This window comes from Pelodiscus sinensis, chromosome 15 (genome assembly GCF_049634645.1).
Source record: "Pelodiscus sinensis isolate JC-2024 chromosome 15, ASM4963464v1, whole genome shotgun sequence".
Taxonomy (NCBI): Eukaryota; Metazoa; Chordata; order Testudines; family Trionychidae; genus Pelodiscus; species Pelodiscus sinensis.
The window spans coordinates 41,549,643-41,572,087 of NC_134725.1; the positions used below are offsets into that span (position 1 = coordinate 41,549,643).

Below are 22,445 nucleotides of genomic sequence, written 5' to 3' on the forward strand. Positions count from 1 at the left end.
GGACTCTTGCTTTCTTGCTTGACTTTCAAAAGGATTGTTTGCATCACAGGAACAGAGACAAATACATCGAATAAGAGCTCTGTCCATGGAGGGAGGAAGGCATCTGAGATCCCAGGGTGTGACTGCATATCAAGCAAAACCTTTTGACATTTGCTGTTGTTCATGGTTGCAAACAAGTCCACTATATAGAGACACCTCCACCTCTGGAAGATCTATATGCTTACTCTGGATGAAGGAACCACTCATGCTCCCTACAAAAATTTGGTCCCGTTAAAAAATAGCCCTACCATGAGTGCAGGGGACTGTACTAGATAAACTCTTGAGGTCCCTTCCAGTCCTATGATTCTATGGTAAAAAGAGAAAGACCTGCTGAGGTCACCTGCCAGAGTGTTCCAGGCTCCCGGAAGAGGAGAAGCTCCAAGGTGGATGAAGTATTTCACACAGAAGAATGGCCTCTTGCCCTAGTTAAAGAAGTGTGCTCCTCCCTGTCCATTTATTAAAAAATGGCTGCCCTATTGTCCATGAGCACTCGTACACCTTTGCCCATGATCTGCGCTTGGAACACTTGACCCATTATATCAGTGCATAAGTGCACAGCACCAGAAGCCTCTAACAGATACCACGGAGGGGAAATTATCCAGTAATGGTGCATGTGGTATACACACACCTACAATAGAGTGGATATGAGAAGTTCTTTGTTTGCTCATTACCTTTCTAGATCATTAAATATTTTATATACAGGCAGTCCCTGACTTACGCGGATCCGACTTATGTCGGATCCGCACTTACGAACTGGGCTTTTCTCGCCCCGGAGCTCACGGGCGACAGGTCGCCACCCGTGTCCTCCAGGGCGAGAAAAGCTTCTCCCGGTCTCCCTGGTCTGCTGGGGGGGTCCAGCAAAGCCGCTGGACCCCCCCCCCCCCAGCAGACCAAGGGGACAGGAGCAAAGCTGCCCAGGCGGCGGGGGTCCCGCTGCTTGGGTGGCTTTGCTCCCGGGCAAACGAGCAAAGCCGCCCAGGCGACGACTTTGCTTGGGTGTCCCTGGTCTGCTGGGGGGTCCAGCGGCTTTGCTGGACCCCCCCAGCAGACCAGGGAGACAGGAGCAAAGCAGCACGGGCAGCAGGGTCCCTCCGCCTGTGCGGCTTTGCCCAGGTCTCCCTGGTCTGCTGGGGGGGGAAGGGGGTGCAGCTAGTGTGCCCCCCCCCCCCCAGCAGACCAGGCTTTTGTTGCGGGACACCTCGGGTAGAGCAGCTGGGGTGCTGCCGGGCAGGTCCTGTGGGAACCTACCGGGCAGAGCCCCAGCTGTTCTGTCCCAGGCTCCAGATTCAGCAGTTGTTGAAACTGATCAGGCTGATTCCAGGAAGCTGGGGGCAGACCAACTCTGCCTCCTGGCTTCCTGTGGTCAGCACCTGGTCAGTTTCAGAGGCAGCAGCTGAATCTGGAGCCAGTTCTGACTTACATACAAATTCAACTTAAGAACAAACCTATAGTCCCTATTTTGTATTTAACCCGGGGACTGCCTGTACTTTTATAATGTCATTTCTTATTTATCTCCTAAAGTACATAACAGATATTTTTTGAGGAGACAGAGCTAGATGCCAACCATATATTGATGGCATTTTACAGCAGCTAGAACAGAAAGCTATGGACCCAATTTACAGAACAGAAAGCTATGGACCCTGTCACCCCAGAATTTACCATCTAATTGTATCTGAATCACAGTGTCTGCCAGAAGCTTAATATAAGTGCAAAATGAAGTTTGAGCCCTTTGGCATATTTCCAATAATGGCCTGTGGTGGAAGTGGATCAGCTGCTCATCAAATGCTCTGTGATTATTTGAATGAATGTGGCACCTTGAAACAAATTCCCATTATGGATCCCATAGCCAGCTCCTTATTCTCAAACAGTATCAAGGAAAAAGTCCAGCACTATTAACAGATACATTTCACTTCTGAGACCTAAGGTCATCCATCAGCATTGTGAATACTATCTCTGTGCCATTCAAGCAGCATGAAATCAGAACAGCAGAGGCCCAAACTATCAGTGAAAATCAATTGCTCATTCAATTGACCTAATATAGTGGTTTTCAAACTATGGGTCATTACCCGGCACTGGATCGATCTCATTGCTGCAGACTGATCAGTGAAGGTGCTAAGGCAACTACCTGGCACCGCTGACTGTGCTGTGCCCCGGAAGTGGCCAGCAAAAGGCCTGGCTCCAATATGGCAGGGGAGAGAGTGCCCCAAACACTAGCTCCATACCTGCTGCTGGCTGCTTAGCACCTCCGCTGCACTGCCAACAAGAAGCCTCTCAAGGTAAGCTTCTCCCACCCCTGTCCTGACATACACCTCCCAAGGCTCAGCACCCTAAGCCTCTCATCCTCAGCCCCATTTCAGAGCCCACACTCCAGTCAAATTATATTGGGTCATGGGCATCAACAATTTTCTTCAACGGGGTCAGGAGAAAAAAAAATGTTTGAAAACCATTGGCTTATCACCACCTCCTGGATAACTTCACCCTAGAAAGATGTTTGAGAGCAGGTGGTAGTTTGCTTGGTATTTTATCTTATTTCCATGGAAATCCTCACAAATGAGGGATAGCCATCAGAAGGCCTTAATGGACCATGTTGCACCCCCTTTGCATCCAGGCCCACTCCTGCAGTCCTCCACAACTCTCCTCATGCCCTAGTGCTTACTCCACACCACAGGGGCAGAGCTTGGGAGCTTACTTCACTCAACCCAGCTCTGCAGCCAGAGTTGGGGGTTTTCCTGCTTCACCCAGCTCGGCATCTGGGAAGCAGAGTTGGGACTCAGAGGTTTACCCTGCTCCTCCAGGTGCTCTAGTTGGAAAATGGGAAAGAGGGATTGCCCCACTCCATCCCCCTGGTGCTCCAACTGGGGAGCGGGCACAGGCGCTTACCCCATTCCATGTGGAAGTGGAGACAGACTTGTTTTGCTTTGCTCCGTGCACCCACTCAGTTCTCCAACCAGGAAGCAGTATTGGGACTTTGGGACTTGCTCTGTTCCACCCACCTGCGCCTGGTGCTTCAGCCCAGGAGCAGGATCCCAGGGCTGGTTCTAGCCCTGTTCCCTGGCTGGAGCACCAGGTGGGGCGGGGTAAGCCACTGGCATGTTGAACCTGCTCTCTGGGTATATCAAAAAGCTATTGTCCAAATCAGTGAGTCACTCCATTCTTACAAAGTTATTTTTATTAATCAGTGATTAGTACTGAACAATTATTCCATTATTAATAGAAAAAAATCTTATAAAAATCTGTATAAACCATAGACAAAAACAAAAATTCAAGACAGTTTACTTTCTTCCACTTTTTTTTCCTGAAATGATGTAGAAGGAACAGCATGCTTAGAAGAGACAGATTCCTCCTCTTTTTCATGGGGACGTTTTCTGGCTGCGGTTGTTGGCTAAAAGAAAGAGTCAAGAGCAGAACTACGTAAGTCAAACCCAAATACCTAACATGTTTAATTTTGATATATGTTTGGAATGAAGGCAAAGCCCAACAATTACACCTACTGTAAGTCAAGGTGATTAAGAAACCCTCTTTGTTACTTCCCATATGACAACAAAACAAAAACACCATGAACAAAGGAGAAAGATTCAGAATCATCATAAGAACAGCCGTACTGGGTCTGACCAAAGGTCCATCTAGCCCAGTATCCTGTCTGCCAACAGTGGCCAATGCCAGGTGCCCCAGAGAGGGTGGACTGAAGACAATGATCAAGCGATTTGTTTCCTGCCATCCTTCTCCAGCCTCTGACAGACAGAAGCCAGGGACACCATTTCTATCCCCTGGCTAAAAGCCTTTTATGGACCTAACCTCCATGAAATTATCTAGCTTCTCTTTAAACTCTGTTCTAGTCCTAGCCTTCACAGCCTCCTCAGGCAAGGAGTTCCACAGGTTGACTATGCGCTGTGTGAAGAAGAACTTTCTTTTATTAGTTTTTATCATCAGCTGCACTTTCCCCATTACCAGTCCCCATTACCAGTCCATCACAAAATTGATAGGACAACATTTTCCTCTTTCTTGATCATCTGTCATTTAGGGAGCTCACAATTAATGTAAATCTAATTTCTCTGGGTTATCTCAACGCTCTTCTTCCCCCCACTCCTCATGTGTCAATTTTTCCTGGACTGACACCAACCTTAAGAACACTGCAAAGGATGATCTATAAAAAAAAAAATCTCATCAAGGAATTGCAACAAATTTCTTTCAGACTTAAACTGTGATAAACAATTTAAGTACGTATTACAAGGCATATTAAAACAAGGCATGTGAGCTGGATTTATACCTCTCTCAATGGGATAATTCTTATGTCATCTTCAAGATCATGGGAATTGGCAACAGCATCTCCAGTCAGCAAGCACATTGATCCTCTAATGTCAGAAAGCTTCTGCCCTTAAATCTCTTTTCTCCCCCACCAACCGTGCAGCTTCTGGGCTTGGGTAGAGGCATCTCTCCCCACCGCAGCCCTAAGCAAGGCTTAATGGGAAGCTGTGCAGCTTTTGGGGGAGCTATGAACAGGGGTGGGCAAGCTGTGATTTACAAGCCACATGGGATTCCTTTACAGGTGATGTGCAGCTCATGGAGCCCCCACACTCCCTCATTCTTCACCAATCAGACTGAGGGAGGAGGAGGTTCTCTGGGTTTCTACCCTGCGGCAGGGTGGTGGGTTTAGGAGCTTCCACCAGAGATGAGTGGTGCCTGCTGAGAGTGGGGGAGAGGGTACAGTTGGGGGGTTCAGCTTCAGCTCTCCTCAACAGCTTGAGTCATGCCCCCTCAAACACACCCATCCCATCTAACCCTCAGCAGTCCCTCCCTGCAGCTCCCAGTGTTCACTCTGCATGATGAGGCAGCAGCAAACAGCTGGGAGCTGTAGGGAGGAGCCACTGCTTTAACTCCTCAGCCAGAGGCAGAAGCAGCAGCAAAAGCAGTAGTTCTCCCTGCAGAACCCAGCTGCTGTCACCACTTCTCATGGCCACAGCTCCCCACTTGCCATGCGGCGAGGTGGCCTGACAACACCACATGAACCAGTGGGGCCAGTAAACCTTGGCAAAAATCTGGGGGAGGGGGTGGAATATAATCACCATGAGATCTTAGGGCATGAGGTCTGCAGTATGTGCCTGCCAACGCTTGGGGCTTCAGTAGGAGCAGGGCTGAAGTCCTGAGCCACAGCAGGTACCTCCCATGGGGCAGAAGCCCACAGATGCCCCTCCCCATGTGGCTGAAGACATGAACCTCAGCAGGTGTGCCCTGACTCTTGAACTTCTGAAAACTTATCTTGTTGTACAACGCTCAAGCATTCAGTAAATTAACTGGTCTATGACATCTCTTCTACAAACCTGATACAAGAACACTGCAATTATTATTATATGCACATGATCTATTACTTTAACTCTCCTCTTTTCTTAATAAACCTCTACATGTTAGCTAAAAGATTGGCAGCAGCGTGATTATTGGGTACGAGCTGAGTTATATATATATTTACCAGGCTAAGTAGTTGACCTCTTGAGAAGGACAATTAAACTAGTAACCATTCATTAGTCTAGTGGTGAGAGCAAGGCCTAAATGCCTAAGAGAAACTGCATTTTTTACTTCTTGTTAACCACCACAGCGAGACAGAAGCTTATTTTTGATACTGGTTCGGTATAATCTAATGACAGAATAACCACAATTTTGGGATGATTCTGCCTTATTTTCCAGCAGTTTATTCTGACTCTGGCACTCTCAGCTGTGACCCATTAAGGCCAGGTGACATGTATTTAAAATGCAAACTAATCACAGCAAGAAAAGAACATACCAGTTTTGATGTCTGCGGTGGATGCATAGAGACTCTTGTTTGTGTGAATAGTTGTTGAAATGTGCTCTTCATACTTTCATCCTGTGAAGAATTATAATCAGTTAGTAACATGGAAAGTTTGGGGAAAAAAGATATGGCTGGTCCTGAGTCCTGAGGTCTGGGCACTGCACTACCATCTGAGCCTCAAGTTATGGTCCCAGGACCAGTGTCCCAGGGGCTGGGAATGCTTAAGAACTGAACACTTAGCAGTAAATCCTACAAAAGCGAGTCAAGAAAGGCATTAAGGACTCTTAAGGGAACTCTGTTCAATCCTCTTCAACCTATGTTGGTGGGAGGGGGAATTAAAAACTTTCATTTGAAGGGAGTTTTCAAAACAAACTTACTTTATGAAAGCTGCAGGAAACTATATGAAAGTTTACAACGATTTATATGCAGAACCCTGAGTAGATATAAAATTTGTATCCACATCTGTATCTGCAAAAATGAGCCATGGATATCCACACTGGCAGCTCTGGACGTGGATAGCCCTGAATATAACACAGATATCCGTGGGTCTGCAGAGCTCTATTTTTATGTTTTTGCTATAGTTGCTGATTCATCATACGCTACAGAGAAGTGATTGTGGGCACCAAAGAACACTAAAAACAGACAGTCTGAAAGCTGGCTGAGATTTTAAGACCTACCTCTTAAAACTTTAAATAAAAAAAGGGAATGAAATGGGCAGGGTCAGTGATGAATGAACAATGGGGAAGGAAGGTAAAAAGTGGGAGAGGGGCTAACAATGTGACCACACATTTTTAGAAAAACAAACAATGGTGCTGTAGCACCTTAAGAGAATAACCAAAAAATATAGATCATAACCCTTTGTTGGCTCAATTTACTTCTTCAGATGACGCTTTTTTTTTTGTTCTTTTCTTTTTTTTTTAAGAGTAAATAGAAGTTGGGAAGGATTGGCTGAAGGGCAAAGCCCACAGCCTAGGGCAGGGGTGGGCAATAATTTTCGCAGGGGGGTCGCAATGAATTTTGGTACTTGGTCGTGGGCCAGGCAGGACCTAGGGCAGAAAGGGCAGGGCTGGGGACTAGCCTCTCCCCAGAGTTGTCTGGGGCCAGAGGCTTTGAATTAAAAACACAGCAAGAGGCTCCTAGCTCCAATGCTACTGTATTGCCTGGCAGCCGCCTGGGGTTGCTATGGCTATTTAAAGGTAGTGTTGTGACCAGGAGCCTTTTAAATAGGGTACTGCTGCCTGAGCCAGCGCCTAGAAATTTGGTGGCATGGGTAGCAGGCTAAAAATAGAAAGCAGCTAGATGCAGTCTGCAGGCTGGATCAGAGTGTTAGGCAGGCTGGATGTGGCCCCCGGCCCGCATTTTGCCCAGCCTTGGCCTATAGCAATGGGTTTCAAACTAGAAGTGGCAACCCAGTACTAGGTCCCAGAATGTCAAGCACACTGGCTCATCTGACAACTGCCTCACCGGTGACGTGCAAGCTGCTCTGTGTGCTGCTCTTGACCACAGGCACTGTTCAGTTTCCCAATTATTACCAGTCCCTTCCTGTGATGAAAATATGCAAGGTCTATTAAATGCTGAATAGTGTGTCAGATTTTCTTTTGGATAAAGCATTACTTTTCCCGGACGATACCTCAGGCCATATCTGTCAATTTAAGAATGACCTGGTATGTGTGTCTTGGCAAAGCTAGTGTCTGACGTCACTGTCCCATTATGGCCATTTATTAACCGAAGCACCATTTTTCACCTCTGACAATCTTTGGATCTCTATTCTGATTTGAGCGCCCAGAGTCTCACTACAATTACAGCATGGCAATCAGAGCCTTCCACAGAGGAGGAATAAGACAGAATTTTAACAAATTCAGTTGACTTCACTGAAACAACTCAAATTCTCATCTAGTTTATAATGCCACTCCCACTTATCTTTTATCCCTTGTAATTAATTGCAGTTTTAAAAACCCATCTAGTGATGATTACTGTAAACTAAACTGCTTAAAATGTAAATCTGTACCCAGCTAATCCATTCCATGAGATCCAAAGGACTGCAAAGGTACAGAATTGTGACTCAAACCTGGAGAATGCAAAATAGGAATTTTCTAGTACCAAGCACCATTGCTTGTCTTATGATAGTGAAGTCACAGAAGGAATCACTTCAATTCAAGCAAGGATCGGACATCCTGTCTGGGTCTCTAATGACCACAGCAGTTACTCTTCCTTAAATGCTGGCTCACTCCTCTTCAGACATTACAAATGTCCTGCAAAGACAGACCACAGAGCCACTGTTGAATTTTCACTAAGAAAGAGCTTTTTAGCCATGAGAGACTGTTCTACGCCACCTTATTTAGCTAGTCTAACTAGCTATAATGTTTCTTGTGAATTAAGTCTTACATATGCCACATAGTAACAAATAGCAAGTTCCCCTCCAAGAATGTTACTACTGTACTGTTCTTTAGATACAAGTCAACACATACCTGAAGCCAGGGATGTTCTAAGGCTTGTTCCGTTGTAAGTCGTTTATTTGGATCCACTACTAACAGCTTCTTCACAAGATCCAAAGCTAAGATAATAAAATAGGGTGATTGGCATAATGCCAATAACCTAATTACTTCCTAACTTTACAATAAATTATCCAATGTGTTTCAGGTAGTACAAAGGCTTGTTATGACATTAATAAAATTCAACTAAATATTTCACTTTAGCTCATGGAAGATTAGGATTAGCAAAAGTGTTCTCCTTTAACAAATAAATATTTCCTGCTTAAAGAATAGTCTGAATACAAATGCTTTACTGTACAAAAAAACCTCTTGTGCTATAAATGGTGCTGATCAGTTTCCTCTAATTTTTTTTCTATCCATGTGCAGAATAAATTTTGCTATGTGCACCAAGGCATGTGTGCCCCCAGTAGCAACACATGCTGCCAGCTGTGGGCACTCTGTTAATCAGCTGGGCAGCATTTGAATCTCTCCTGGGTGGCCACCCAAAGTACTTGGCTTACAGGGAATACCGATACTGATCAGCAAATACATACTAAAACTCACTTGGGACAGTGAGTTACTGTCCCTAAACGGTTACAAATGCTTGTAATACTGCAAGTGGTGTTATGTGATCACATTTCATTGTGGGTACAAAACTGAACTCATTTAAAATCTAACTACCTGATTGCACCAAATCAGGCAGTGAGGCATCTAAATGGGAGCAAATGTGCCACTGTGTTGGAGGCCAGGCTGAGACCTAGCTAAGGTTTAGTGCCTGAGTGTCTATAATTAAACTACATGTTACCAGTAACATATACCTCTGGCAGATTCTCATATAGTTGTCTACTGTGTTTTTATGGCTGTTTCCTTCACTCAAGCATTCAAACCAGGATCCTAAGACTTTTGGATTGATTACATAATAAAAAACCTGCTTAATAGGCATTGTGAAAAAGCAAAAGTGATACTTTCACATGTCAGCAGACAAATAACCAGTGGCAAATTTTTAAAGTGCTTGTACACAAATGCTAGGAGTCTGACTAATAAGATGGGTGAACTAGAGTACCTTGTATTAAAGGAGGAGATAGACATAATAGGCATCGCTGAAACCTGGTGGAATGAGGAAAATCTGTGGGACACAATCATACCAGGATATAAAATATATAGAAAGGATAGAACAGGCCGGGTGGGTGGCGGAGTGGCACTGTATGTGAAAGATAATGTAGAATCAAACGAAATAAAAATATTAAGTGAATCAACATGTTCCATAGAATCGCTATGGATAGAAATTCCATGCTCCAATAATAAGAAATTAGCAGTAGGGATATATTACTGACCACCTGACCAGGACAGCGATACTGACATTGAAATGCTGAGGGAGATTAGAGAGGCTACCAAAATAAAGAATTCTATAATAATGGGGGATTTTACCCCCATGTTGACTGGATACATGTCACCTCAGGAAGAGAAGCGGAGATAAAATTTCTCAATGGCTTAAATGACTGCTTCTTGGAGCAGCTAGTGCAGGAACCCACAAGGGGAGAGGTAATTCTCGATTTAGTCCTGAGTGGAGTGCAGGATCAGGTCCAGGATATAACCGTTACAGGACCGCTTGGGAATAGTGACCATAATATAATAACATTCAACATTCCTGTGGTGGGAAGAACACCTCAGCAGTCCAGCACCCTGGCATTTAATTTAAAAAAGGGGAATTACGCAAAAATGAGGTTGTTAGTTAAATAGAAATTAAAAGGCACAGTCACTAGAGCCAAATCCCTGAAAGTTGCATGGAAACTTTTTAAAGACACCATAATAGAGGCCCAACTTAAATGTATACCCCAAATTAAAAAACATAGCAAGAGACCTAAAAAAGAGTCACCGTGGCTTAACCACCATGTAAAAGAAGCAGTGAGGGACAAAAAGGTATCTTTTAAGAAGTGGAAGTCCAATCCTAATGAGATAAATAGAAAGGAACATAAATACTGTCAAATCAAGTGTAAACATGTAATAAGAAAAGCAAAAAAAGATTTTGAGGAACAGCTAGTCAAAAACTCAAAAAGAAATAACAAAATGTTTTTTAAGTATATTAGAAGCAGGAAGCCTGCTAAAAAACCTGTGGGTCCCCTAGATGATCGAGCTATAAAAGGAGCAATCAAGGACGATAAAGCCATTGCGGAGAAACTAAATGATTTCTTTGCTACAGTCTTCATGGCTGAGGACGTTGGGGAGATTCCTGGATCTGCACCGTCCTTTGTGGGTGATGAATCTGAGGAACTGTCCCAGATTGAAGTGTCATTAGAGGAGGTTTTGGAACAAATAGAAAAAGAAGAGGTTACTTACCTCGTAACTGTAGTTCTTTGAGATATGTTGCTCATGTCCATTCTGATTAGGTGTACGCGTGCCGCGTGCACGGATTCCGGAGCTTTTTTCCCTTAGCAGTATCCATAGGGCCAGCAGGGAGCCCCCTGGAGTGGTGCCGATATACCGGTGCATATATACCCCTGCTGGCCCTCCCACCCCTTAGTTCCTTCTTGCCGGCTCCTTCCAACACGGGGAGGTGGGTGGGATGCAGAATGGACATGAGCAACACATCTTGAAGAACTACAGTTACAAGGTAAGTAACCTCGTCTTCTTCTTCGAGTGCTTGCTCATGTACATTCTGATTAGGTGAGTCCCTAGCCGTGTCCCCCCTCCAGAGGCGGGGTTGGAAAGTGACTATTATTTTATTATTCTGCAGAACACAGAACTGCTGTCCCGACAGCAGCATCCTCCCTGGCCAGCTGCATGATTGCATAATGCTCTGCAAAGGTGTGCACCGATGACCAGGTTGCTGCCCTGTAGATCTCAAGATCGACACGCAGGCCAGGAACGCTGCCGACGTTGCCTGGGCTCTAGTGGAATGTGCTGTTATGCGTGGCGGTGGTCTACCCGCGCCCTCGTAGCACAGTCCAATGCAGGAAGTAATCCACGAGGATATACGCTGTGCCGAGACTGGCTGACCACACATCCTTTCCGCCACTGACATAAACAATTGAGTTGACTTACGAAACTCTCGTGTCCTATCTATATAAAAAGCCAACACCCTCCTAACGTCCAGGCAGTGCAGAGCCTGTTCCCTGGGCGACACATGTGGCTTGGGGTAAAACACTGGCAGGTAAATATCTTGGGACATGTGGAAGTATGAGACCACTTTGGGAAGAAACCCCGGGTGTGGACGCAACCTCACCTTATCTTTAAAAAACACCGTGTAAGGTGGTTCTGAGGTGAGAGCCCTAAGCTCTGACACCCACCTGGCCGAGGTAATGGCCACGAGGAAAACTACCTTATAGGACAGATGTATCAAAGAACATGAAGCCAGGGGCTCGAACGGGGGCTTCATAAGGGCAGTCAGGACCAGGTTAAGGTCCCAAGCCGGTACCGGAGGCCTCTCATATGGCATCATCCTGTCCACTCCCTTTAGAAACCTTTTAACCAAGGGATTGGCAAAGATAGACCTTTGTCGTCCCCCCCCCCCCCCCCGGCGTGGAAGGCTGTTATGGCCGCCAGGTACACCCTTAGGGAGGCTGTGGCCAGGCCCCGTTTCCGCAGGTGGAGGAGGAATTCCAGGACAGTCGGAACCGCCCTTTCACCTGGAGCGAGCGTCCTGCCCTCCAGCCAGGAAGTAAACCTCTTCCACTTAGCCTCATAAAGGGCTCTAGTGGACGGCTTTCTGCTTTCTAAGAGGACCTCCTGGACTGCTCTGGAGCAGGCTCTCTCCGTCACTGAGAGCCACTGAGGAGCCATGCTGCTAGGTGGAGAGATGGAAGGCTCGGGTGGAGTGCCAGCCCGGCCTCGCAGCTCTGAGTGATTAGATCTGGCACTAGGGGTAGCCTGAGCAGGCCCTCCACAGCCAGATCCAGCAGGGTGGTGAACCGGTACTGTCGGGGCCATACTGGCGCTATCAGGATGATCCGAGCCCTGAACCTCTGCACTCTGAGGAGTGTGTCGTGGATCAGAGGGAACGGGGGGGGGGAAGGCATAGAGTAGGCCCCTGGGCCAGCTGACCTGCAGTGCATCTCCCCGAGAGCCCAGACCATGCCCCATGTACGAACAGAACTCCCCGCAACTGGCATTGCTCAGAGTTGCAAACAGGTCCAGGCAGGGAAACCCCCACCTTTGGAAGACCTCGTGAAGTACATCCCACCTTAGCACCCACTCGTGTGCCTGGATCGAATGGCTGAGCCTGTCCGCTAGCCCGTTCCTGGTCCCTGGAAGGTGAGATGACCCCAAGAAAATACCGTGGGCTATACACAGTTCCTATAGATCTAGGGCTTCCCAGCACAGGGGTGAGGAACACGCCCCACCCTGCTTGTTGATATAGAACATGGCCGTAGTGTTGTCTGTCAGCACCACCACAACTCTGTTCTGTAAGTGGGAAAGGAACGCCCAGCAGGCCAACCTGACCGACTGCAGCTCCTGACCCCGGTGAGCCTCCTCTATTGACCACGTACCTTGCGTCCTGAGGTTGCCCAGGTGAGCACCCCATCCCACATCTGAAGTGTCCGTGACCAGCTGCACTGACGGGGACGGCTTGGTGAATCGGACCCCTGCACACACCGTGCCCTCATCCTTCCACCAGTCCAGTGAACGAAGAATGTCCTGAGGGATAGTCACTACCTCATCTAGCAGCGACCTCAAGGGGTTGTGCACTACCTAGAGCCACCCCTGCAATGGGCGCATGCGTAGCCTGGCGTGTTGGACCACGTAAGTGCCTGCCGCCATGTGGCCTAGGAGCCTCATGCAGGTTCTCGCCATCATAGTTGGGAACTCCTGCAGCCCCACTACCAGAGAGCGAATGGTCATAAATCTGTCTCTCGGCAGGGATGCCTTGCCCAAAGGCGAGTCCAGATGGGCCCCAACAAAGTCTATGACTTGCGTGGGCTCTAGCAGTGATTTGGCCTCATTTATGAGGAGGCCGAGACCCTCGAACAAAACCCTGGCCCTTAAGACATGACCTAACACTTGTTCTTGAGACTTGCCCCTTATGAACCAGTCGTCCAGGTATGGCAGTGGTCCCCAACCTTTTTAGGTTGTCGGGCGCCAGGGGGCATGGCTGTTTGCCCGCCGGGCGCCCGGGGGCAGGGTCCCCCCTTGCCGCGCACCCAGGGGCAGCCCCCCCAGCTGCACGCCTGGGGGTGGGGCCCCCCCAGCCGCGTGCCTGGGGGCAGGGCCCCCTCCAAGTGACGCGTGCCCGGGGCCGGCGCTCCCCCCCGCCATGTGCCTGGGGCCGGCGCTCCCCCCCGCCGAGTGCCGCACACCCAGCGCTCCCCCTGCCAAGCGTGCTCCCCCCCCCCGCAAGCGCCCGTGCGCCATGTGCCCGGGGCCAGGCCAGCCCCAAGCACCTGGCGGGCACATTGAAATGCCCCTGAAGGCGCCATGGCGCCCACGGGCACCGTGTTGGGGACCACGGAGGTATGGGAACACTTGGACCCTGTGCCACCGCAGAAACGCGGCTGCCACCGTCATACATTTGGTAAAAACTCTCGGGGCTGTACACAGTCTAAAAGGGAGGACCGTAAACTGGAAGTGGTCCTGTCCCACCGTGAACCAAAGGAATTTTCTGTGACTTGGAAAAATTGAAATTTGGAAGTACGCATCCTTTAAATCGAGAGCAGCATACCAGTCCCCCTTTCTGAGCGATGTGATGATGCAGGCTAGCATCACCATCCTGAACTTTGTCTTCCTTATAACGGTGTTCAGGTTTTGGAGGTCTAGTATGGGACGCATGCCCCCTTTCACCTTGGGTACTAGGAAGTAGCAGTAGAAACCCTTTCCCCTTATGTCTGGGGGTACCCTTTCTATGGCCCCTAGCATCAACAGGTTGGACACCTCCTGCCGAAGGAGTGTCTCGTGAGAGGGGTCCCTGAAAAGGGAAGGGGCTGGGAGGCAGGGTAGGAAAGGAAGGGGATAGCATATCCCTGCTTCACCAGGTCTAGGACCCAACGGTCCGAAGTGATCTTTAACCATTCCTAGTAAAAGAGGGAAAGACGGTCCCCAAAGCGCGGACAGATAGGCGCTACTGGTACTCTGCTCTCTGGCGTACCTTCAAAATGAGGGCTTAGTTTGGTGACCAGGTGACGGACCTGAGCCTCTCTTGGAGTCTGACCCAGGGCCCCTATGCCTGCCTCTGAAGAGGTTAGGGCGGCTATTCTAGCGGCCTCTCCTGCAACCCCTATCGTTGTTTTGCCCCCTTCTAGGGTAGGGTCTAGTCTGGAAAGAGGGCCTCTGAGGCGCCGGGGTATGTATCCCTAGCGACTTCAGGGTCGCCCTTGAGTCCTTCAAACTATGCAGCTTGGAATCAGTCTGCTCTGGAAACAAGGCCGGCCCTTCAAAGGGCAGGTCCTAAATGGTGGTCTGCACCTTGGGTGGGATGCCAGACACCTACAGCCAGGCACTACGCCTTATAACAACCCCTGTGGCCATAGTTCGGGCTGCCGAATCAGCTGCGTCCAAGGCCGCCTGGAGAGAGGTACGCACCACTGCTTGTCCCTCTTCCGTCAGGGCCCCAAATTCCTGGCGGGATTCAGGAGGAAGCTTGCTGGCAAATTTCTGCATAGACATCCATGTATTAAAAGCATAATGCCCCAGCATCAGTTGCTGGTTAGCTATACGTAGTTGGAGGCCCCCCGTGGCATAGGCCTTCCGGCCAAGTAGGTCCAATCTCCTAGGCTCCTTCACCTTCGGAGTAGGACCTGGAGGCCCCTGGCGCTCCTTCTGCCCAGCAGCCTGAACCACTATGGATCCTGGAGCCGGGTGGGTAAAAAGATGCTTGTTCCCCTCCTGGGGTACATAGTACCGTCTCTCGACCCCCTTCTAAGTCGGTGCAATAGAAGCCGGCGTCTGCCACAGAGTTTTAGACAGCTTGTCCACCGTTTTATTCAGTGGGAGCGCCACTCGACCAGGGCCCGCTGCCACTATGATGTCCACCATAGGCTCTAAGTCCTCGTGAACCTCCTCATGCTGGACCGCAAGATTGACTGCCAGCCTTCGGAGCAGCTCCTGGTGAGCCCTGGAGTCCATAGACGGGGGCTGGGGCGCGGGGTCGACCAGGGCCTTGTCTGGTCAAGACAATGAGAACTCCCTTGAGGGGATTGCCTCTTCCTCAGCTATCTGTGACCCTGGTTCCCCCGGCCAGAGATGTCCACATAGGTTGCGCCCGGCTGGGGCATAGCCCCCTACCCCTGACCAATAACCGGGGGTCTCAGCATTGCCACCATAGATGAGCTGCCTCCAAGCGGGGGGGCTGTCAAGGGGGTGGCGGACGGGGTGCTACTCCTTCGGGACAACCCCGCTGCCTGCCCCATAGGGGGAGGCCCCTGGGCCTGGTGCTATGCCCAGGGCGTCCAGAAAGCCCATTGGGGTTGCCCCTGCCACTGCTGCTGGTCCACTGGCTCCCGGTGAGATGATCTGACCGACGAGCGGGACCTATGACGGGGCCGTGACCTATATGAAGACCTGGCCAAAGCCACCGACTCAGCCTCTGACTCTGAAGAGTACTCTGATGCTGACCAGGGAGGGGCCGATGAAGCCTGCACCCTTTGCTGGGCTGCCATGGCCGATGGCTTGCCCCTGTGCACTGCACGCGGTGCCGGTGGGGGCATGAGTGGAGGCCTTTGCTGCGGCAGTACCGCGCCCAGCTGCATATGATAGGCCGGTACATAACCCTCCGGTGCCGTCATGTGCAGCGGCGCCGCGCCCTGCTGCCACCCTCCCAAGGAGTAAGCAGGGATCGGTGCCGGGAGAGGCATCAGCGTCGGTACCATGCGGGGTGCCTGCTGTGGCACTGCAGGTGGCGCATAGTACGGTGCGGGGCCCTGCACCGCCCAGGGGGCCATCTGCAGCACCGGACCCTAAACCGGTGCCGGTACCGTCGGCGCTGCAAGCGCACTCGCTCCCAGTGCCGTCGGGAAGGGGCCCGGGGTCGGTGCCGGCGTTCGTCCCGGCTCCGCTGCCGGTGTTCTTCCCGGCACCGGGAAAAACTGCTGCTGGGCCGAGGCCTGCCTTTCGCCCAGAGGGTCCCACGACCCGGCCATAGCCTGCTGGGGGGCACTTGAGGCCAGTGCAGGCGCAGTCCGCTCCTGCGGCACCGGGCCCTCCCCTTCATCCACAGCCATGTGAATGAGGTCCCGGGCCGCCTCAAAGGTCTCTGGGGTGGAGGGCCAACGGACCTCTCCTAGCCCCACGGGCTGCCCCAGGCTCTTGCCCTTGTCCGGGCTGCGCCTCTTTTTGGAGGACTTATCAAAAAGGTGCCCCTCCTTAGGGAACATTCTGGGCACTCCTCTCTGCCGAGCGTCCCCTTGAGCTCTTGGAGGCCCTCGGCACTGGTGACTGCGATCTGTGCCTCGGTGCCTTGTTGTCCGACAGGGGTGCTGCCGACGGTGCGCTGCGGACAGAGTGAAGCCGCTCCTCGCTCTGAGGCTGCAGTGCCGACTCCGTTAGCAGGAGTTTCAGCCGGGAGTCCCTCTCCTTCTTGGTCCAGGGCTTAAAGCTCTTACAGATAGAGCAACTTTCAGCTCGATGGGCCTCACCCAGACACTTTAGGCAGTCGGAGTGGGGATCTCCGCAGGGCATAGGTTTGGAGCAGGAAGCACAGGGTTTAAAGCCCTGGGGCCCTGGCATGCCCTCCCCTCCTCCCTTATCTAACTAAATATTTACAGTACTTAACAACTACTTAACTAGATAAAAACTTCAACTAGAACTATAATACAACAGATAAGAAATAAGCTGCTAAGAGATAGGCTATCAGCCTGAAGCATGCACCAGCTACCGTCACGGGCGGTAAGAAGGAACTGAGGGGTGGGAGGGCCAGCAGGGGTATATATGCACCGGTATACCAGCGCCACTCCAGGGGGCTCCCTGCTGGCCCTATGGATACTGCTAAGGGAAAAAAGCTCCGGAATCCGTGCACACAGCGCGCGTACACCTAATCAGAATGGACATGAGCAAGCACTCGAAGAAGAACTTAATGTTAACAAATCTCCGGGACCAGATGGCATTCATCCAAGGGTTCTAAAAGAACTTAAATGGGAAATTGCTGAGCTATTATCTGTGGTTTGTAACCTATCTTTTAAATCGGCTTCCGTACCTAATGACTGGAAGGTAGCCAACATGACACCAATATTTAAAAAGGGCTCTAGAGGCGATCCTGGCAATTACAGACCGGTAAGTCTAACTTCAGTACCGGGCAAATTAGTCGAAACAATAGTAAAGAATAAAATTGTGAAGCATGTAGAAGAACATAATTTGTTGGACAAAAGTCAACATGGTTTCTGTAAAGGGAAATCCTGTCTTACTAATCTGTTAGAGTTCTTTGAAGGGGTTAACAGACATGCGGACAAGGGGGATCCAGTAGATATAGTATACTTGGATTTTCAGAAAGCCTTTGACAAGGTCCCTCCCCAAAGGCTCTTGTGTAAATTACATGGCCATGGGATAAGAGGGAAGGTCCTTTCTTGGATTGAGAACTGGTTAAAAGACAGGAAACAAAGGGAAGGAATAAATGGTAAATTTTCAGATTGGAGAGGGGTAACTAGTGGTGTACCCCAAGGGTCAGTCCTGGGACCAATCCTTTTCAACTTATTCATAAATGATCTGGAGAAAGGGGTAAGCAGTGAGGTAGTAAAGTTTGCAGATGATACCAAACTGTTTAGGATAGTCAAGACAGAAGCAGACTGTTTAGGATAGTCAAGACAGAAGATGACCTCACCAAACTGAGTGATTGGGCAACAAAATGGCAAATGAAATTTAATGTGGATAAGTGTAAAGTAATGCACATCAGGGAAAAATAACCCCAACTATACGTACAGTATGATGGGGGCTAATTTGGCTATGACAAATCAGGAAAGAGATCTTGGAGTTATCGTGGACAGTTCTCTGAAAACTTCCACACAGTGTGCAGCGGCGGTCAAAAAGGCAAATAGGATGCTAGGAATTATTAGGAAAGGGATAGAAAATAAGACACACAATATTTTATTGCCCCTGTATAAAACTATGGTACGCCCACATCTGGAACATTGTGTACAGATGTGGTCTCCTCACCTCAAAAAAGATATTTTGGCCTTGGAAAGGGTTTAGAAAAGGGCAACTAAAATGATTAGGGGTTTGGAACGGGTCCCATATGAGGAGAGGTTAAAGCGACTGGGACTTTTCAGTTTAGAAAAGAGGAGACTGAGGGGGGATATGATAGAGGTCTATAAAATCATGAGTGGTGTGGAGAAAAGTTATTTATTAGTTCCCATAATAGAAGAACTAGAGGACACCAAATGAAATTAATGGGTAGCAGGTTTAAAACTAATAAAAGAAAGTTCTTCTTCACACAGCGTGTAGTCAACCTGTGGAACTCCTTGCCAGAGGAGGCTGTGAAGGCTAGGACTATAATAGAGTTTAAAGAGAAGCTGGATAAATTCATGGAAGTAAGGTCCATAAAAGGCTATTAGCCAGGGGATAAAATGGTGTCCTTGGCCTCTGTTTGTCAGAGGCTGGACAGAGATGGCAGGAGACAAATTGCTTGATCATTGTCTTCGGTCCACCCTCTCTGGGGCACCTGGTGCTGGCCACTGTCGGTAGACAGGATACTGGGCTAGATGGACCTTTGGTCTGACCCAGTACGGCCATTCTTATGTCATATCTCACCACGAGCAGTCTCACCTAATATACAACAGGATCGTGGCTCTTCACTATTCCTGGTGATTCTGTTCTATTGACTAGGATTATTTATGCCCTTAGTATAACTTGCACTCATTTAAATAATGACATCTATTTTTCTACTGTCTTATTATTACTTGGACATTGGCACTATTTTGTTCAGCATCAGGCCTTTCAAAATGGGGTTACACTTTTTAAGCCTAATAGAAAGTGAATAACCTCAACACTGATAAGAAACTCCTCTGATTATCCAGAGCAGCTAGTGAAAGCTGCCCAATGGAAATACTAAATAACTGGGAGAGTCATGGCAAGCTGGGCAGCAAGTGCAGATCCATGGGTATATACTTGGGCAACAAGCCCAAACCCATACCAGTGCTACCTCCACTATGCTACAGTGAGCTAGTGCAGATGCCTCTCTGACAGTTGAGATTCACACACCTCCTGGCTGAAATCCAGATGTACCCAAAAATATTAATGAAAGCAGAATAGAAATTTTAGAGCAGGGCTACTCAACTTTGGAAGCTGCAGGGGCTACAATGATCCCCACAGCACATGCCAAGGGTCTCAACTTAAGTGTGGTTGCAAATACATATGCAATTATATGCAAATAGCTTCTTGCACACTGATGGGCATGAATACAAAGATTAAGGCAAGACTACACAATACACAGGTCCCATTTAAGTCAATTCTGCCGATATTAATAAAATGCAATATTTACCTGATTTCCACCCATATGACAGCACTTGTAATGAACAATGACAGTTCAGGAATTTAACTACGAAAATGCATATCAACAGAAGACCATTGACTACTTTTTTGTGTTGGCTCCTACCCATGGGCCGCAAACAAATGGGCCACAGCTGGGGCCACATGTTGAATAGCCTTGTTTTAGAGGGTCAGCAAAATACTTCCATAACCACTATAAAGCAAACGTACCCATATCTGACACATGGATCCATTCTCTTGGAATAAATGTATATTCTCCCCGGGTAATTTGATCTTTCAAAGACAGCTGAGTATTTTGTTCATTAAATGGTGGATATCCACAAAGGCTAAATAAGAGAAAAAATATAAAGGATAATGCAACTTTTGCCACAGTTGAAAGACTGCCTATTGTAGAGAATATGCATTTCACAATATCTATTTCATGATTGAAAATATGGCACGCACACTCATTAGCAAACTATTAAATTAATGCCTAAGACCTCCACCCATGTATGACTGTTCCACTGAGCATGTAATTTCTTACCAAATGAAGAGAATAACTCCTAAACTCCAGCAATCCACAGCACGGCTATACCCAGCTGTCCCAAGCGAATTTAGAACTTCAGGGGCAAGATACGTGGGAGTACCACATAATGTTCTCATAAGAGAGGATTCACCAAGAATCTTAGATTGTCCAAAATCTGTAATCTTGTATATGAAAATAACACCAGGTTAAAATAAAATCAAAACTGACTGATACTAGAATATACTATACTAGTCGGCATGTACTAGTAGAGAGATTTATAGCTCTAATTTCCAAGGCATTTTTGCAGTATACAACTATGCCCTATAATCTACCCAGCAGAAGTCTTCGGTAGAAAACTCAGATGGATAGCAGAATCAAATGTGGGGGTTGGCCAGAAAGTGCTAACAAAGAGTGTTGGATTAAATGCCAGTCTGAAGTATTCTATTTATCCTCAGCTTAATGAATAGCACAAGCATCAGTACTATGCATTCATGCCTACCATAGAGGACTATTACATGCAGAGCTCAGTTTCCAAAGCTCCTCAATATTTAGTCTCTCAGGCAAAACCACAGCTTGGCACTAAATAATGTGGTTAATTATAAAAATGTTGGCCATGACTCCATGATTAAAACTAGTGACACATGCAAATGAAGTATAGTCGAATTCTACTAATTACTATGTGAAATACTAACTGCCTATTCATACTTACGAGTATGTATTGATTAAAATATGCATGAGAGGGGAAGTGATATCTAAAGTTTGTGGGGAAAAACCTTATCTCAAGATTTCCTCTGTTTTAGACTCTGCTATTTAGGAACGAGCAACAGTAATCTTAATACCATGGTAATTTTTTGTGTGTTGGAATTTAATAATTTAGAAAATTGCTGAAGAACATTCCAAAGCTTCAGAATAAAGAACATCAAAATAAATAAGATACAGAGATAGAAGCTTCTTCCTCACCTTTATAAGACAAGTTTCCTCAGCAGATGAAAGTAGCACATTCTCTGGCTTTAGATCCCGATGTATAATACCATTTTCATGAAGGTACTATGCACACAGAAACACAGAACAGTACGAATGTTAAAATGTGAACTTTCAGGTCTTTCCAATAATCATAATACAATGAACTGAAACTCTTTCATTTGAGATGTGTGTATCTGAAGCCCTAGAGTTCACCAAGTGATTTAAAATATTTAGAAGCTGCTGTGCAGCAACTGCCAAGCTCCATAGGTGGACTATGTAGAACTGTAAAGCAACGCCACACTATCAGAACAGATTCTTCATGATCACACTATGGAATTTTGGTTCTCCACCTCTCCTTTTATTAATATTAACAGCTTCTTCTGTGCTCAATCTCTCAATTTAAGTACATTCCTCTGCCTCAATTTGCCAAGGCAGACACTATTATACCTAGACTTTAGTAAGGCATTTGATACGGTCTCGCATGATATTCTTATTGATAAACTAGGCAAATATAACTTAGATAGGGCCACGATAAGGTGCATAATTGGCTGGATAACCGTAGTCAGAGAGTTGTTGCTGCTAAATCCTGCTGGAAAGGGATAACAAGTGGAGTTCCGCAAGGGTCTGTTTTGGGACCCGTACTGTTCAATATCTTCATCAATGATGTAGATATTGGGATAGAGAGTACGCTTATTAAGTTACCAAACTGGGTGGGGTTGCAACTTCTTTGGAGGATAGGGACATAATTCAAAATGACCTTAGCAAGTTAGAGAAATGGTCAGAGGTAAACAGGATGAGGTTTAATAAAGATAAATGCAAAGTGCTCCACTTAGGAAGGAACAATCAGTTCCATACATACAAGATGGGAAGCGACTGTCTAGGAAGGAACATGGCGGAAAGGGATCTAGGGGTCATAGTGGACCACAAGTTGAATATAAGTGAACAGTGTGATGCTGTTGCAAAAAAAGCAAATATGATTCTAGGTTGTATCAACAGGTGTGTTGTAAGCAAAACTCGTGAAGTCATTCTGCCGCTCTACTCTGCACTAGTTAGGCCTCAGCTGGAGTACTGTGTCCAGTTCTGGGCGCCACATTTCAAGAAAGATGTGGAGAAATTGGAAAGGGTACAGAGAAGAGCGACAAGAATGATTAAAGGTTTAGAGAACATGACCTATGAAGCCAGGCTTCATGAACTGGGCTTGTTTAGTTTGGAAAAAAGAAGATTAAGGGGGGACATGATAGCGGTTTTCAAATATCTAAAAGGGTGTCACAAGGAGGAA

At 47.7% G+C, this 22,445-nt stretch overlaps 1 protein-coding gene across 3 annotated transcripts in view; it reads right to left on the minus strand.

Moving 5' to 3' along the window:
- Nucleotides 1-3,178: 3,178 nt before the first annotated feature.
- CHEK2 (checkpoint kinase 2) overlaps nt 3,179-22,445 on the minus strand; it is a 49,990-nt gene continuing 30,723 nt past the window's right edge. For all 3 annotated transcript variants that reach the window (XM_075898919.1, XM_075898920.1, XM_075898921.1), the window contains exons 11-16: nt 21,164-21,250; nt 20,222-20,385; nt 19,909-20,024; nt 8,290-8,375; nt 5,816-5,896; nt 3,179-3,421 (exon numbers count right to left, since the gene is read on the minus strand). In XM_075898919.1, the coding sequence (XP_075755034.1) occupies nt 3,302-3,421; nt 5,816-5,896; nt 8,290-8,375; nt 19,909-20,024; nt 20,222-20,385; nt 21,164-21,250 (654 nt within the window). In that variant the 3' untranslated portion in view covers nt 3,179-3,301. The remainder of the gene's footprint in view (nt 3,422-5,815; nt 5,897-8,289; nt 8,376-19,908; nt 20,025-20,221; nt 20,386-21,163; nt 21,251-22,445) is intronic.